The 15,927-nt window shown below is 38.8% G+C and overlaps 1 protein-coding gene across 1 annotated transcript in view; it reads left to right on the plus strand.

The window, feature by feature from the left end:
• The window catches only part of b4galnt3b (beta-1,4-N-acetyl-galactosaminyl transferase 3b), a 216,277-nt gene that overhangs the window by 189,817 nt on the left and 10,533 nt on the right, over positions 1–15,927 (plus strand). Inside the window, exons 17-19 of the mRNA XM_051930747.1 lie at positions 1,083–1,155; positions 4,142–4,295; positions 6,383–6,509. Coding sequence (XP_051786707.1) covers positions 1,083–1,155; positions 4,142–4,295; positions 6,383–6,509 — 354 coding nt within the window. The remainder of the gene's footprint in view (positions 1–1,082; positions 1,156–4,141; positions 4,296–6,382; positions 6,510–15,927) is intronic.

The following is a 15,927-nucleotide window of genomic DNA, read 5'->3' on the forward strand; positions in this document are numbered from 1 at the left end:
AGTTGCCTTTAATGTTACAGTACTGTATACACCATTAAGTGCTGCTAATCTGTCATGCTTGATCCTACTTAGTGTTATCTTGTGTATGGCAGAAATCCATTCTCCAGAAATAATCATAAGACCTACTTCTTTTTTTTAATTATTTGCTCTTGATGGGATACAAGTGCCACTTGACTCCAGTTATTACTATAAATGAAGTGTTTTAACAAGAACACAGTGACACAGATTGAAAGTTAAGGGTAGATCTAACATAAATGTTACAGGGTTTTATCTTCATGCAAAATTCCATTGACACATGGAGTAAGTTACTAAGTAGTGTGGTAGAGAGCAGGATTGTAAGGAACTTCAAAACTCAATCTCATGTTATTTTGGAGAAATTAGGTGGAGAGGATTGGTGCGCTCTCTTCTGCTGAATGGACTTTTCTTATTAAAACTAGGGGGCTTCGCTCGCCAACCCCTGTGTTTGGTTTTCCGGAAACACACTTTTAAGATTTTGTTTGTCTTTGAATTGTTGCTATTTCATTAGTTTCACTTTTATTTCAGAACTTATGTAAAAACAGAGTGACTTCTTCTTGGCATCTCTCTGTAACTAGAATAATGTCAAGAAATCAGAGTATATCCAAATATATTATTTTATTAATTTAATCTAGCACAGATATCAGGGGTTGCCCAGATGCAGTTGAAAATGTAGTATTTCTGTTAGTCCTGGTGAGTAGATATAAATAAAAATGTTTAAATAAATATTGTTTTTCTGATGGAATTAAACTTAAAAATCCCTCTCTGGATTAAGGATAAGGGGTTTTCTTTGTCATTTGAATGTACATTATGTAAGTTGTTTTTCTTTTGCACTCGAGCAACTCACATATAATTCTCCATGAGAAAATCATTTTAGTTTTGTCCTAATGGCATCTCACAAAAGCTGTGTTTTCTATTTTAAGATTTGTCTCTGTTTAAAATAGTCTAAAGTAAAATATTTTATCTTTCCTACCTCTCTATAGTGCCTCATGCTCCTGTCAATTCTAATTCAGCAAATTTAGCCCTGTTTTAACATTCTTTTTATGTGATGATTTATGCTACTACAGATTTCAGTATTTGAAACTGAAGGGAAACTTTGAGCGTGCTGCTGGGCTGCAAGCTGGAATCGACCTCATTCAGGTGGGCATAGATACGGTACATTGTACTAATTTAGACAATAGCAATATACCAAATTATAAGTGCATCTTTCATGAAAAATTTGTAGCACTGGTTTGAGACGGTTTCTTTACTTTTTTCAGGTGATCTGAATTTTATTGCTTTGTAGAGGTAATGTTGTACACATTTCAGTGCATTTTAAAGGAATGGATTTTATTTTTAAGTGTCTTGGAGCTTGTATTATGATGGTGTCTCTGCTCAGTTTTACATACTCAAGTCCTGGTTTCTCAGAAAAAGCAATATGGCATTGATACCTAATGGTCAGTAGGTATCAATGGTGACAGGCCAAATTGTGAAATAAAGCACAGCAAGTGAGTAGGGGTGGTTTGGATTCAAGCTGGAAGGTTACTAAAATCCATGATTTAAAATGCCATGAAATGTATAAAGTAGCTTATGTTCAAACCAATACAAATTTACGTCAAAAATCATTTTTGGTGTTTTCTTTTTGATTAAACTGCCTTGCTTGCAGAGAGCATGATGACACAACCTTGTGTGTAGAACTTACCCATGGCAAACTGAATCTTTTGGACACCATTTAGAAAGGCATGCACAGCTGTGTATAGAAGGTCTCATATTTCACACTGCATGTCAGGATAAAAACCAGGCCATGAGGTCCAAAGAACTCTCTGTAGACCTTCATGATGAAATTGTGGTGAGGCATAGATCAGGGCAAGGGTATATAACCATTTCTAAATTTTTGAGTTGCCTCAGGAGCATAGTAGCTTTAATAATCGTGAAATAGAGGAAGTTTAAAACCACTAGGACTCTTCCTAGAGTTGGTCATCCAGCCAAACTAAGTAACTAGACAAAAGAGTTGAAGTTGTAATTGCTGCCATAGTGGCTTCTGTTATTTATTTGTTTATAAATTTGCAAACTTTTCTGAAAACTTGTTTTCACCTTGTCCTTATGGGTTATTGAGTGTGGATTTATGGACAAAAATGGCAAATTTATCCATTTAAAATTAACTCTGCAACACAATAAAGTGTGCAGAAAGCGAAGGGGTCTAAAGTTTTTGAATCCACTGTATGTTTTCATACTTTAATAATAAAATGTGCAATAACTGGGGTTAATAATTTCACTTGACCTTGATGTTCTATTATAATTCTAATTTCAGGGTAAGGTAGTTATTTCAGATAAGGAAGACAGAATTTTTGAGATAACAGGGAAGTAAGAATGTCACCCTACTCTGTACAAGTGATAGTATTAACTATATAAACCTGCATCATTTCAGCAATGCAAGATTAACATTATGTGGCCTCACATAATAATTAAGGTGACCCAAAACTAATCCCATATTATAAGAGCTAAGAGAGAAAAATCACAATCTTTGTTTAATATCAATATTAGTTACTTAGTGTAAATCTGTGAATGGCAGTAGTAGGTTAGTACAGTGGAACCTCGGGTCACGGACCATGTACAAATCAGGTTACAACCAAAAAGTTCGGCAAACTTTTGCATCTGTTCACGACCACACACTCGGGTGACGAACAAGCCAGTTTCCCTTCCGGTTCGTATGCGCCAGTGATTTACGCACGTGTTCATCTCTCTCTCTCCCTGTACAGTACATTGTTCTCGGTCAGATGTGCATCGCGCTGAGGGACTTTGTGGTATAGCGGGTCCACAGGTCAAGAGGCCAGTTTTAAATAAATAATCACCACGCTTGCAGCTTAGCGAGGTGGCGTGGTGGTTGATTGCTACAGCAAAGAATGCACCAGGCTTGTTTTTAAAGAAACTGCTTCGAGTATTGTTTTAACCTTGTTGTATTTAATGAAGACTTTTTTTCAATTGGAGCGAGCGAGCATGCTCGCTGGCAGGCAGCTGGAAAGTGAGCCCAAGCAGGGGTGTTTTGGCCGACACTCGGTGGGGCAGAAGGAAGAGGTCGCTCTAGCTGAGCGATCAAGGAGCTGGAGTGACCAGAAGAAGGATGACTGGCCACGTAAGGCCGAGAAAGCAGTTAAAGAATGCACCGGGCTTGTTTTTAAAGAAACTGCTTCGAGCATTGTTTTAACCTCGATGTATTTAATGAAGACTTTTTTTCTATTAGATTTTAACCTCCACTTCACTTCTTTTTTTATGGGATCATTTATTTATTGAAGAATTCTAAAAGCACTGCTCTTTATTTAATTTGGACTTTGTTTTTAATTGTTGTTTTGTTGATTTTAATTAAAGCACTTGGCACTTTTTGCACCATCCGATTGCTCCATTGTATAGTAGTGTAGTAGTGTATAGTAGTGTCTCACTGTCATGCTCATCGGTAACATTACAGACGGTGACGGGTTTAAGGGCTCCCGGAAGTGAGATGGGAGCATGCAGCGAACCCGCATTGTCACAGACTTTACCTCAAAACTGTAATCCCCTCTCCACCCAGTTCCTCCTCACTTCCTTCATGCCAGAACTAGACTCATGCAAGGTTAGTGTTCTTGGTTGTTTATGATTAGTCAGTGTTATTCAATGTTTTTACATTTAGTTTACTATTACACTGTGCATTCTATGGTATAATTAATTAATACATTTTTGTGCTTAAAAATCTTTAAAAAAAAAAAAATATATATATATATATATATATATATTTACATATATACATATATATTTACATATATTTACACACAGTTCGTACAGTCCGGAATGGATTAATTGTATTTACATACAGTTCTATGGGAAAAATTACTTCGGGTCACGACCAAATCGGATTGCGACCAGAGTTTTGGAACGAATTATGGTCATGACCCGAGGTTCCACTGTACAGTGTGTGTGTGTGATTTCCGCTTTTAATATCCCTGTAGCTAGAGTGTTTTTTTTTGTTTTGTTTTTTTTAATTATCTGCAAGTATCAATGGCCAAGCAAAATTTTTGTAATGAAAATATTTAAGAGAATAACTTTGGTTGGATGCTGACTGACTGACTGACTGATTTTAATGTCAAAAAATTACACTTTTTTTTTTTCTTCTCAGGACAACCACAGTATTATATTTCTTTGTGACTTGCACATTTACTTTCCCCCAATGATCATCGACAGCATTCGCAAACACTGCATAGAGGGAAGAATGGCTTTTGCACCAATTGTTATGCGTCTGAACTGTGGTGCCTCTCCTGATCAACCAGATGGTATGAATTTATTTTTCTGTTACATTCTTGGTATTTGGGACTACCAAAATACTTACTTTTTATAATTAGCATTGTATAGTTGTCATTTTTAGCAAGATAATTCTGGTGGGACCTTTGTGTGCAGACTTCTCTAACATTAACTTACTTAACAAACAATATCATTCATGCATCATTCGTGTCACATAAAAATCAACCAAATAATAGCATGCTGATTGGTAGTTATACTTGAAGTAAACTAAGAGCATCAAAGGGAATTTCTGCTGAGGATTTATTGACTATGAACTGTCTGAATGGAAACATAAACACCTTGAGTTTAGAATCAAACAGCATTAAGGTGAAAAGGTTAAGTTACAATAATATGGAAAAAATACACAGACTACTGTACATACACAGTGCATAACTCGAATACAAGGCTTTGGGGCAGTCCAGTAGCAGTGTAACCACTGAGAGCCAGATATTTGTTGAACAGTGGGAGGATGGCATAGAATTGAAGTATCGATTTTCTTCATATGTATTTTTCTCCCCACCAGGACCCATTTCTTTGAAATGGGGGCATCATACTTCTAGTTTTCTTGGAGGCTTTTTAAATTTACTGCTGTCTGTCGGGCCTCCTCAGCAGTGAGTGAAAATCATGATGCTGCTCAGCCCCATTCAGGTTAGTTAGATAGATATTTTATTAATCCCAAGGGGAAATTCACATACTCCAGCAGCAGCATATTGATAAAAAACAATATTAAATTAAAGAGTGATTAAAAAGCAGGTACAACAGACAGTAACTTTTGTATGTTTATATGTGTGTGTATATATATATATATATATATATATATATATATATATATATATATATATATATATATATATATATATATATATATATATATATCTCTTGTGCTCAACACATTCCAGATACTGATGTACTTTCTTTTTTTATCTTTCTTCCAGTTACTGTGTCTAGCTTTAAGGCAGTAACTGGTACTCGACTTTTTGTAAATCTTAGCTGTTTTGTGTTACATAGCCTTGACTGGGGAAAGCTCAAAGTGGAAGATGTATCCATCCACCCATCCATTTTCCAACCCGCTGAATCCGAACACAGGGTCACGGGGGTCTGCTGGAGCCAATCCCAGCCAACACAGGGCACAAGGCAGGAACCAATCCCGGGCAGGGTGCCAACCCACCGCAGGACACACACAAACACACCCACACACCAAGCACACACTAGGGCCAATTTAGAATCGTCAGTCCACCTAACCTGCATGTCTTTGGACTGTGGGAGGAAACCGGAGCGCCCGGAGGAAACCCACACAGACACCGGGAGAACATGCAAACTCCACGCAGGGAGGACCCGGGAAGTGAACCCAGGTGCCCTAACTGCGAGGCAGCAGCACTACCACTGCGTCACCGTGCCGCCGTGAAGATGTAACTTCACAATTTTTTAAAAAAAGAGGTTGTCCTCCATTTAATGTAGTCTTTAGACCCCATCAAAAAACTAGAAAGCTTAGGTTGGCAGGTGCAGTAGAGCTTGCCTTTAAGCTGGAAACAGGCTTGCAGCAGCCTCCATCATGTCAATTTACCATACTGCAAAAAGCAATATATTTTTCAGATAAGAAATTACATTTAGTATATGGTGGAAAATTGGAAAAAATTGCCTAAGAAGATAAAGTTGGGGTTTTTTACAATCATTTTAACAAGTTAAATTAATGAGAGAAGCCTATTTTCTTATTTTGCACAACATCTGGTGAGGCAGAACCCAACAACAACCTCCCCAAAAAAACCCACTCCATGCCCAATACCCCAATTCTTACTTCAGAAATTCCACTATTGTATAGTAAGTAAAATGACAGTTTATTATATTAACGTGTTGTGTTTTGTTTTGTAGCATCCCTGGAGGAAACTGATTGACAGTAAATGCTAAGCCTTAAAAGAGACACAACAGAAAAAATACTGACTTCATTAAGTGTTCAATACTAATGTAAACTTTTTTTTTAAATTCAGTTTATAATTCCTACAATCCATATGTGTAAAGAATTCTGATATCAATATCATGGTATGATATGTAGGTTTTGAATTTTGCTTTTTATTACTTCCAGGTTACTGGGAAGTGAATGGTTTTGGTTTACTGGGCATCTTTAAGTCTGATCTTGCAAATGCTGGTGGGATGAACACACTGGAATATCATGAGTCATGGGGAGGAGAAGACTGGGAACTTTTGGACAGGTAATGGCACACACCAATTACCAGGAGGAGAAAAGGGTAAAACTGTTCAAAATGTGGTACGCGCATTCCATACAAAGAGCCGTATCTGTATAACTAACTCCATATTGATGCTCTATATAGTATTTTTAATAGAAAGAAAATAGGTTAATCATATAAAACTAATCTCCATATTACATTTAATCAATGGTGTGCTTGTTACTAAGTGTGGTCTAGGTGTTAGCACATAGGACTTTATGGCTGCTGGGTAAATCACTTTCTCTGATTCACCGTTTGAGTCACTTAACCTGCCTGTAGACCAGTTGTAAATAAATACTTGTAACCAATTGTAATGCTGTATATACAGTATATATATTGTAAAGGCAAACCCCGACTCAGATAGATAGGCATAGGACATAAGTTCAAGCACACGCAAGTTTTTATTTTCTTTTTCCCTATTGGGCAATCCCTTCCCTGTTCCCACAAGCCCAACACAGTCCCAAGCACAACACAAAACTCTTTCCTTCTTTTTCTTTTCCTTTATCTTTTTCTTCTCTACTCCTCCCAGCAAGCTTCGTCTCCCTCCTCCCAACTTTGGCTCCCGGAGTAGTGGCTGTTAGCTCCTTTTATAACACACCCAGAAATACTCCAGGTGCTTGATGACCTATTTCCAGCAGTACTTCCGAATGAGGCGAAACAGCTGTGCTGTAGGGCTCAGCAGCAGCTACACCACCCCCGGCAGCGCCCATGGATCCCAATAGGGCTGCACCAAACTCCAACTCCCATGAAGCCCTGTGGGAGTCCTAGGCACCACTGCAACCCAGGGGTGCAGCCATCCAGCGCTCCGGAGGAGGTAATGCTCTGGATAGGTTGGCTACCCCAGTCCTCCCAGCGTTGTGGCATCCCGGCCGGGCCACGGCCGTCCACCACTATATATAATTAATTATATATATATATATATATATATATATATATATATATATATATATATATATATATATAGATATAAATATATATATATAGATATAAATATATATAGATATAAATATATATATAGATAGATATACTAGGGGGCTTCGCCCCCTGCTCGCTTTGCTCGCCAACCCCCGTGTTTGGTTTTCTGGACACACTTTTAAGATTTTTTTTCTTTGAATTGTTGCTATTTCATTAGTTTCACTTTTATTTCAGGACTTCTGTAAAAGCAATATTTGGAATCTTAAGAGTCCAAATATGCTAAATCTTTTAAATGAGGTCAGTGAGACATGTGTTTAATGACTTTGTCAGGTTAGAGATAATGAAAACTGAAATTCAAAAGACTTCAAAAAAAACGTAGGCGCGAAACACATGCAGAGCAAGATACGGAATATGAAAGCAGAAAAAAACGACAGTGTCAAAAAAAAAAGTAAACATCGCATTATCGCAAAAAAAAGAGAAATTATTACTCGGAGAAATAACTAAAAGGCGAATAGAGATTGAATATTTTGACACAGGTGATATGTCAGAAGTATGTAAATATTGTAAGACTTTAAAGTTTAAGTCAGAGAATTTCAAAAACGTTTACCTCACATGCATTTATTGTTTACTTTGCAAAAAAAATGATTTACTGATGATGATGCAGATCACTTTGTCTGTGCTAAAATTCCAAACAGAGAAACCTATCCTGAATTATCTCTAACCTGCTCTGCATATGTTTGGCCCTTTTGTTTTGTAACGTCTTTATGACATTTTACTTTGTTTTCTACTCTGTCTTATTTCTGACCTCGCTTTGTCCTGCTTTTTTTTCCAATGACACCGGGGGCCTCATGTATAAATGGTGCGAACGCACAGAAATGTTGTGTACGAACGTTTCCACGCTTAAATCGTGATGTATAAAACCTAAACTTGGCGTGAAGCCACGCACATTTCCACGGTAACTCATACCTTGGCGTACGCAATTTATCCGCCCGGTTTTGCAGACTGGCGGCACCCAGCGTCAAAGCAGTGCTACTGTTCCTGTGTGATCACCCTTTCGTTCTTAGATCCACATTCCTGGCGCGGCTTTATAAATACACTGAAATTAACTGCATATTGTTTATTAGTGTAATGCATCTGATTGTAATTAACCTGTAGCAATATAATGGTCCAGGGAATAGCCATAGTATTCCAAATACCATAACTGCTTTAGCATTGTAACTCTCTCTGCATCTTCTTCTTTCAGCTGCTCCCGTTAAGGGTTGTAACAGCAGATCATCTTTTTCCATATTACTCTCACTGCACCACTCGGAGTATTTATATCACTGTATCTGAGTGGGAAATCACAGCAGCAGCTGATCGGATAGAGAATTATCGGTACACAGCATGAAGCAGACACTGCCTGTGCCACAGCAAAACGCTTTAGAGACTTCCCTGTACGGACTTCGTGGTTTAGAAACAGTTTCATCCCAGGAACTATAAACGCACTAAATCAGTCCATCAAGTGCTCCTTGTAGAACTGTTTGTACTTATAAGTACAATCACCTCACTGTAAACTTGGGATACAGTTATAATATTGCACAACCTGCGCCACTTTATAAAGCGCGTATTTACATATGATGACGGTATTCATTTTTAAGATGAAATGCAGCAAAATATGTTGATTATATTATACAGATAAAACTTTAACTTCATTTAAATAATCTGTATTGTTAATAATTAAACATGTGAGTACACGGTGCCGCAGCGCTACCTAGTTCAGTAATTGTTCCTGCATTGCATTGTATTCTTGCTGGTGCTGACGCGACACTGGAAAGATAGACGGATATAATAATTAAACACGTACTATGAAGATATTTCAATGTTCCTTAACAGTTTTGAAGAATCGGCGTTCTAAGCTTACAGATGGCTTCACGTCTATTACATAGCTGATTGTGTGGCGATTGGGTTTTTGGAGAAAGAAAAGTAAGGACAGGAATTGGAGGTTAGTACGTTTGAAAGAGACAGTACTGCTGTGATAAATTATTTCATTGAAGGTCGCGCATGGCGCAGCAAGCCTCTTGCATGAGACGTGAACAAGCACTGCGCCACCGTGTTCCCATGTTTAATAACATACTTTCATTCCAATCATCATGAAAAAGATATCACGTATACATCTCAGTATTTTAATTATTCAGAGAGCTGTAATTTCACAAATGTAATGGATTATGTGTCCTGTCGGAGAAAGAGAAAGCCCATTTAAAAAGCAGGTAGTGATTCACACACACAGAGCACATAGAAGATCAAATACAGAACAAAGCATTTAACATGCCACTTTAGTTACAATTTGAGAGACTAGTAAATTAAACGATTTTAAGATGAAGTTTATGATGTTCTACTTTAATGGCAAAATAAACTACGTGATTAAAGTGGAAATTTCGAGATTAAAGTTGACATTTCGTGCTTTTTTCCCCACTGTGTGCCTTTTTTTTTTGTCTGTACCCTAATAAGCTTTCATATGACACTCAGACGGTGGGCTACGACTCGCCTTTTCACGGTGACTTTAATATGTGATTTCTTTTTTATTTCGGGCACTGTGCGACTTTGTGAACTTGAGTCTTCGAGTTTCTCCGACACTCTGTCACTCGATCAACTTCCTTTTGTTGATTATACCACTGTTTAAACCAAGAAATAGTACATTTTTCCTTTGCCTCCACTTGGTATTCGCTGAAATTCTTATATTTTCCCCCCGTGCTTTTCCCATTGTCTTTTCACAGAAGGCTATTTATATTGATTTGCATATTCAAAGAGGTGTAATTCTGGGAGGAGCTGGGGCGGGACAGAAGGCGCGTGCACGTACATTACTTTTCACGCTGATCGGGATTTATGTAGTGGAAGAACGTGAAAGTTTGCGTACGTACAGATTCCTGCATCTGGATTTTTCTGTGCGTACGCACATTCCCGCTTTTGTGCTTATGCCATGTTATAGTGTGAGTTCTACGCACGGCGTTATACATGAGGCCCCTGGTCTGTGGTGATTATTTTCCCTTTTTCGAGTATTAATTTCCATTTGTTTGTGCTACTGCGATCTTTACTTTCTTTTTTTTATACTTTCTAATTTTCGTACTTTCATATTCTTTAACTTTCTCCACATTTAAATCGCGCATACGTTTTTTTTTTTTTTTTTTTTTTTTTTGGAGCCTTTCGAATTGCACTGCTTTTATAATCTGCTCTGCATGTGTATAGCGCCAATGTTTGTGAACGTCTTTATGAAGTTCTTTTAATTCTGAGCCCGATTGGACGTGCTTTGTTTCAGTTCCACTTGTTACGGGTTGATAATTACTTGCCTTATTTTCTGAATTTGCGCCTAGCTTATTTTTTCTTTTTTCTTTCCAACACTTTTGAGTCTCTTTTCTCCGCGCTGCTTTCTTCTTCGCTTATTTGTCAAAGTTTCATTTATAATGTATTGTCCTTATACGCTTTATATGCGCTGAGAACCCGGATCTGTATGTGCTCAAATCCTTCACAAGACTGAATGTTTTGCTGCCCCGTTGTACTATTTGATAGATTGTAAGTAGGGTGTGTCTTGCAAGAATATCATGTTCTATGTCATCGTGAGACAGTCCTGGGTCAATCTCTTGGCACAATGTCTCATGTTTACGGTCCCCGCGAGATGCACCGTGGCAAGTCTCTTTGGTCTCGTGGGTCTTTTAAATGTCTTCCGAGAAGATCACGTATCGTAGCCTTGCTTTTGCTTTCAAGGCAAGTATTTTTTTTTATAATAGAGTAGATATAGGGAGAGAGAGATGACCCTAATTCAAAAAAGTTGGGATGTTGTGTAATATGTAAATGAAAGCAGAATGCAATAATTTGCAAATCTCATAAACCCATATTTTATTCACAACAGAACACAGAAAACATACCACATGTTGAAAGTGAGACATTTTACTATTTTATGAAAAATATTACCTCATTTTGAATTTAATGGTAGTAACATATCTCAAATAAGTTTTGACGGGGGGCAACATAAGTCTGGAAAAGTAAGTTGTACTAAAAAGAAGCAGAAATGGTTAATTGGCAACAAGACAGCAACATGATAGGGTATTAGAAGTAAAAATGGGCAGAGGTTCACCAATCTGCAAAAACTGCATCTACAAATTTTGGAACAATTTCAGAATAATATTTCAAAGTGCAAAGACTTTGAATATCTCATCTACAGTAAATAATATTATCAAAAGATTCAGAGAATCTGGAGAAATCTGTGTGCAACAGACAAAGCTGAAAATCAATATTGGATGCCCGTGATCTTCAGGCCCTCAGGCCTACTTTAAAAACAGACATGATTTGGTCATGGAAATCCCTGCATGAGCTCAGGAACACTTCCAGAAATCATTGTCTGTTAACACAGGTCACCGTGCCATCCACAAATGCAGGATAAAGCTCTGTCATGCAAAGAAGAAGCCATATGTGAACATGATCCTGAAGCACTGCCCCCTTCTCTGGGCCAGAGCTCATTTAAAATGGACTGAGGCAAAGTGGAAAACTGTTCTGTCAGACAAATCGAAATTTGAAACTTTTTTGGAAAACTTAGACGCCATGTCCTCCTGACTAAAAAGGAGGGGGACCATCTGGCTTGTTATTAGCTTTCAGCTGAAAAGCCTGCATCTGTGATAGTATGGCGGTGCATTAGTGCTTATTTAAACGGCAGCTTGCACATCTGGAATGGCACCATCAATGCTGAAAGGTGTATATAAGGTAAGTTTTAGAGCAACATATGCCCCCCTTTTTTCAGGGAAGGCCTTGCATACTGTATTTCAGCAATACAATGCTAAACCGCATACTGCATCTATTACAACAGCATGGCTACAAGTAGAAGAGTCCAGGTGCTGAACTGGCTTGCCTGTAGTCCAGACCTTTCACCAATTGAAAACATTTGGTGCATCATGAAACAAAAAATACAACTAGGATGATCCAGGACTGCTGAACAACTAGTTTTATTTTTAAATATTTTAATATTTTTTTGTCTATTTATTAAACAAACTTGCATGCTGTGTGCTGTGCTCAGTGTTCTTTATGCAAATGAATGATTCAGCAGAAGTGATTGACAGGCCAAGCGAATAGCACAAGTAACCATTTGGGTGGATGGATGACTGAAGACTGGAAGGTGTTCTGGACAGGAAATAAGAGATGTGCTCATATTATAAAATGTGTATGTATGTGTATATGTGTATGTATGTATGTATGTATATACAGTACTGTGCAAACGTTTTAGGCAGGTGTGAAAAAATGCTGTAAACAAAGAATGCTTTCAAAAATATAAATAATGATTGTTTATTGTTTTCAATTTACAAAATGCAAAGTGAGCGAACAAAAGAAAAATTTAAATCAAATCAGTATTTGGTGTTACTACCTTTTGCCTTCAAACCAGCATCAATTCTTATAGGTACACTTGCACAAAGTCAGGGAATTTGTAGGATTATAGTCAGGTGTATGATCAACCAATTATACCAAACAGGTGCTAATGATCATCAATGTCACACGTAGATTGAAACATAGTCATTAACTGAAACAGAAACAGCTGTGTAGGAGGCATAAAACTGGGTGAGGAACAGCCAAACTCTGCTACCAAGGTGAGGTTGTGGAAGACAGTTTCATGTCATGGCAAGATTGAGCACAGCAACAAGACACAAGGTAGTTATACTGCATCAGCAAGGTCTCTCCCAGACAAACATTTCAAAGCAGACTGGGGTTTCAAGATGTGCTGTTCAAGCTCTTTTGACGAAGCACAAAGAAACGGGCAACGTTGAGGATAATAGACACCGTGGTCGGCCAAGGAAACTTAGTGAAGCAGATGAAAGACACATCAAGCTTATTACCCTTCGAAATCGGAAGATGTCCAGCAGTGCCATCACCTCAGAACTGGCAGAAACCAGTGGGACCCAGGTACACCCATCTACTGTCCGGAGAAGTCTGGCCAGAAGTGGTCTTCATGGAAGAGTTGCAGCCAAAAAGCCATACCTCCGACGTGGAAACAAGGCCAAGCGACTCAAGTATGCACGAAAACATAGGAACTGGGGTGCAGAAAAATGGCAGCAGGTGCTCTGGACTGATGAGTCAAAATTTGAAATATTTGGCTGTAGCAGAAGGCAGTTTGTTCGTCGAAGGGCTGGAGAGCGGTACAATAATGAGTGTCTGCAGGCAACAGTGAAGCATGGTGGAGGTTCCTTGAACGTTTGGGGCTGCATTTCTGCAAATGGAGTTGGAGATTTGGTCAGGATTAATGGTGTTCTCAATGCTGAGGAATACACGCAGATACTTATCCATCATGCAATACCATCAGGGAGGCGTATGATTGGCCCCAAATTTATTCTGCAGCAGGACAACGACCCCAAACATACAGCCAAAGTCATTAAGAACTATCTTCAGCGTAAAGAAGAACAAGAAGTCCTGGAAGTGATGGTATGGCCCCCACAGAGCCCTGATCTCAACATCATCAAGTGTGTCAGGGATTACATGAAGAGACAGAAGGATGAGAGGAAGCCTACATCCACAGAAGATCTGTAGTTAGTTCTCCAAGATGTTTGGAACAACCTACCAGCCGAGTTCCTTCAAAAACTGTGCAAGTGTACCTAGAAGAATTGATGCTGTTTTGAAGGCAAAGGGTGGTAACACCAAATATTGATTTGATTTTAGATTTCTCTTTTGTTCATTCACTTCATTTTGTTGATCAATGAAAATAAATGATTAACACTTCCATTTTTGAAAGCATTCTTTGTTTACAGCATTTTTTCACACCTGCCTAAAACTTTTGTACAGTACTATATGTGTGTGTGTGTATATATATATATAATATACAGTGCATCCGGAAAGTATTCACAGTGCATCACTTTTTCCACATTTTGGTGTTACAGCCTTATTCCAAAATGGATTAAATTCATTTTTTTCCTCAGAATTATACACACAACACCCCATAATGACAATGTGAAAAAAGTTTACTTGAGGTTTTTGCAAATTTATTAAAAATAAAAAAACTGAGAAATCACATGTACATAAGTATTCACAGCCTTTGCTCAATACTTTGTCGATGCACCTTTGGCAGCAATTACAGCCTCAAGTCTTTTTGAATATGATGCCACAAGCTTGGCACACCTATCCTTGGCCAGTTTCACCCATTCCTCTTTGCAGCACCTCTCAAGCTCCATCAGGTTGGATGGGAAGCGTCGGTGCACAGCCATTTTAAGATCTCTCCAGAGATTTTCAATCGGATTCAAGTCTGGGCTCTGGCTGGGCCACTCAAGGACATTCACAGAGTTGTCCTGAAGCCACTCCTTTGATATCTTGGCTGTTTGCTTAGGGTCGTTGTCCTGCTGAAAGATGAACCGTCGCCCCAGTCTAAGGTCAAGAGCTCTCTGGAGCAGGTTTTCATCCAGGATGTCTCTGTACATTGCTGCAGTCATCTTTCCTTTTATCCTGACTAGTCTCCCAGTCCCTGCCGCTGAAAAACATCCCCACTGCATGATGCTGCCACCACCATGCTTCACTGTAGGGATGGTATTGGCCTGGTGATGAGCGGTGCCTGGTTTCCTCCAAATGTGACGCCTGGCATTCACACCAAAGAGTTTAATCTTTGTCTCATCAGACCAGAGGATTTTCTTTCTCATGGTCTGAGACTCCTTCAGGTGCCTTTTGGCAAACTCCAGGCGGGCTGCCATGTGCCTTTTACTAAGGAGTGGCTTCCGTCTGGCCACTCTACCATACAGGCCTGATTGGTGGATTGCTGCAGAGATGATTGTCCTTCTGGAAGGTTCTCCTCTCTCCACAGAGGACCTCTGGAGCTCTGACAGAGTGAACATCGGGTTCTTGGTCACCTCCCTGACTGAGGCCCTTCTCCTCCGATCGCTCAGTTTAGATGGCCGGCCAACTCTAGGAAGAGTCCTGGTGGTTTCGAACTTCTTCCACTTATGGATGATGGAGGCCACTGTGCTCATTGGGACCTTTAAAGCAGCAGAAATTTTTCTGTAACCTTCCCCAGATTTGTGTCTTGAGACAATCCTTTCTCGGAGGTCTACAGACAATTCCTTTGACTTCATGCTTGGTTTGTGCTCTGACATGAACTGTCAACTGTGGGACCTTATATAGACAGGTGTGTGCCTTTCCAAATCATGTCCAATCAACTGAATTTACCACAGGTGGACTCCAATTAAGCTGCAGAAACCTCTCAAGGATGATCAGGGGAACAGGATGCACCTGAGCTCAATTTTGAGCTTCATGGCAAAGGCTGTGAATACTTAAGTACATGTGCTTTCTCAATTTTTTTATTTTTAATAAATTTGCAAAAACCTCAAGTAAACTTCTTTCACGTTGTCATTACGGGGTGTTGTGTGTAGAATTCTGAGGAAAAAAATGAATTTAATCCATTTTGGAATAAGGCTGTAACATAACTATATATATATATGTATATGAGCGTGCTTCTCCCACGCTCGGTTATATGTCGCGTGTTCTCGGGTAGGTA

Source organism: Erpetoichthys calabaricus, chromosome 1 (genome assembly GCF_900747795.2).
Source record: "Erpetoichthys calabaricus chromosome 1, fErpCal1.3, whole genome shotgun sequence".
Taxonomy (NCBI): domain Eukaryota; kingdom Metazoa; phylum Chordata; class Cladistia; order Polypteriformes; family Polypteridae; genus Erpetoichthys; species Erpetoichthys calabaricus.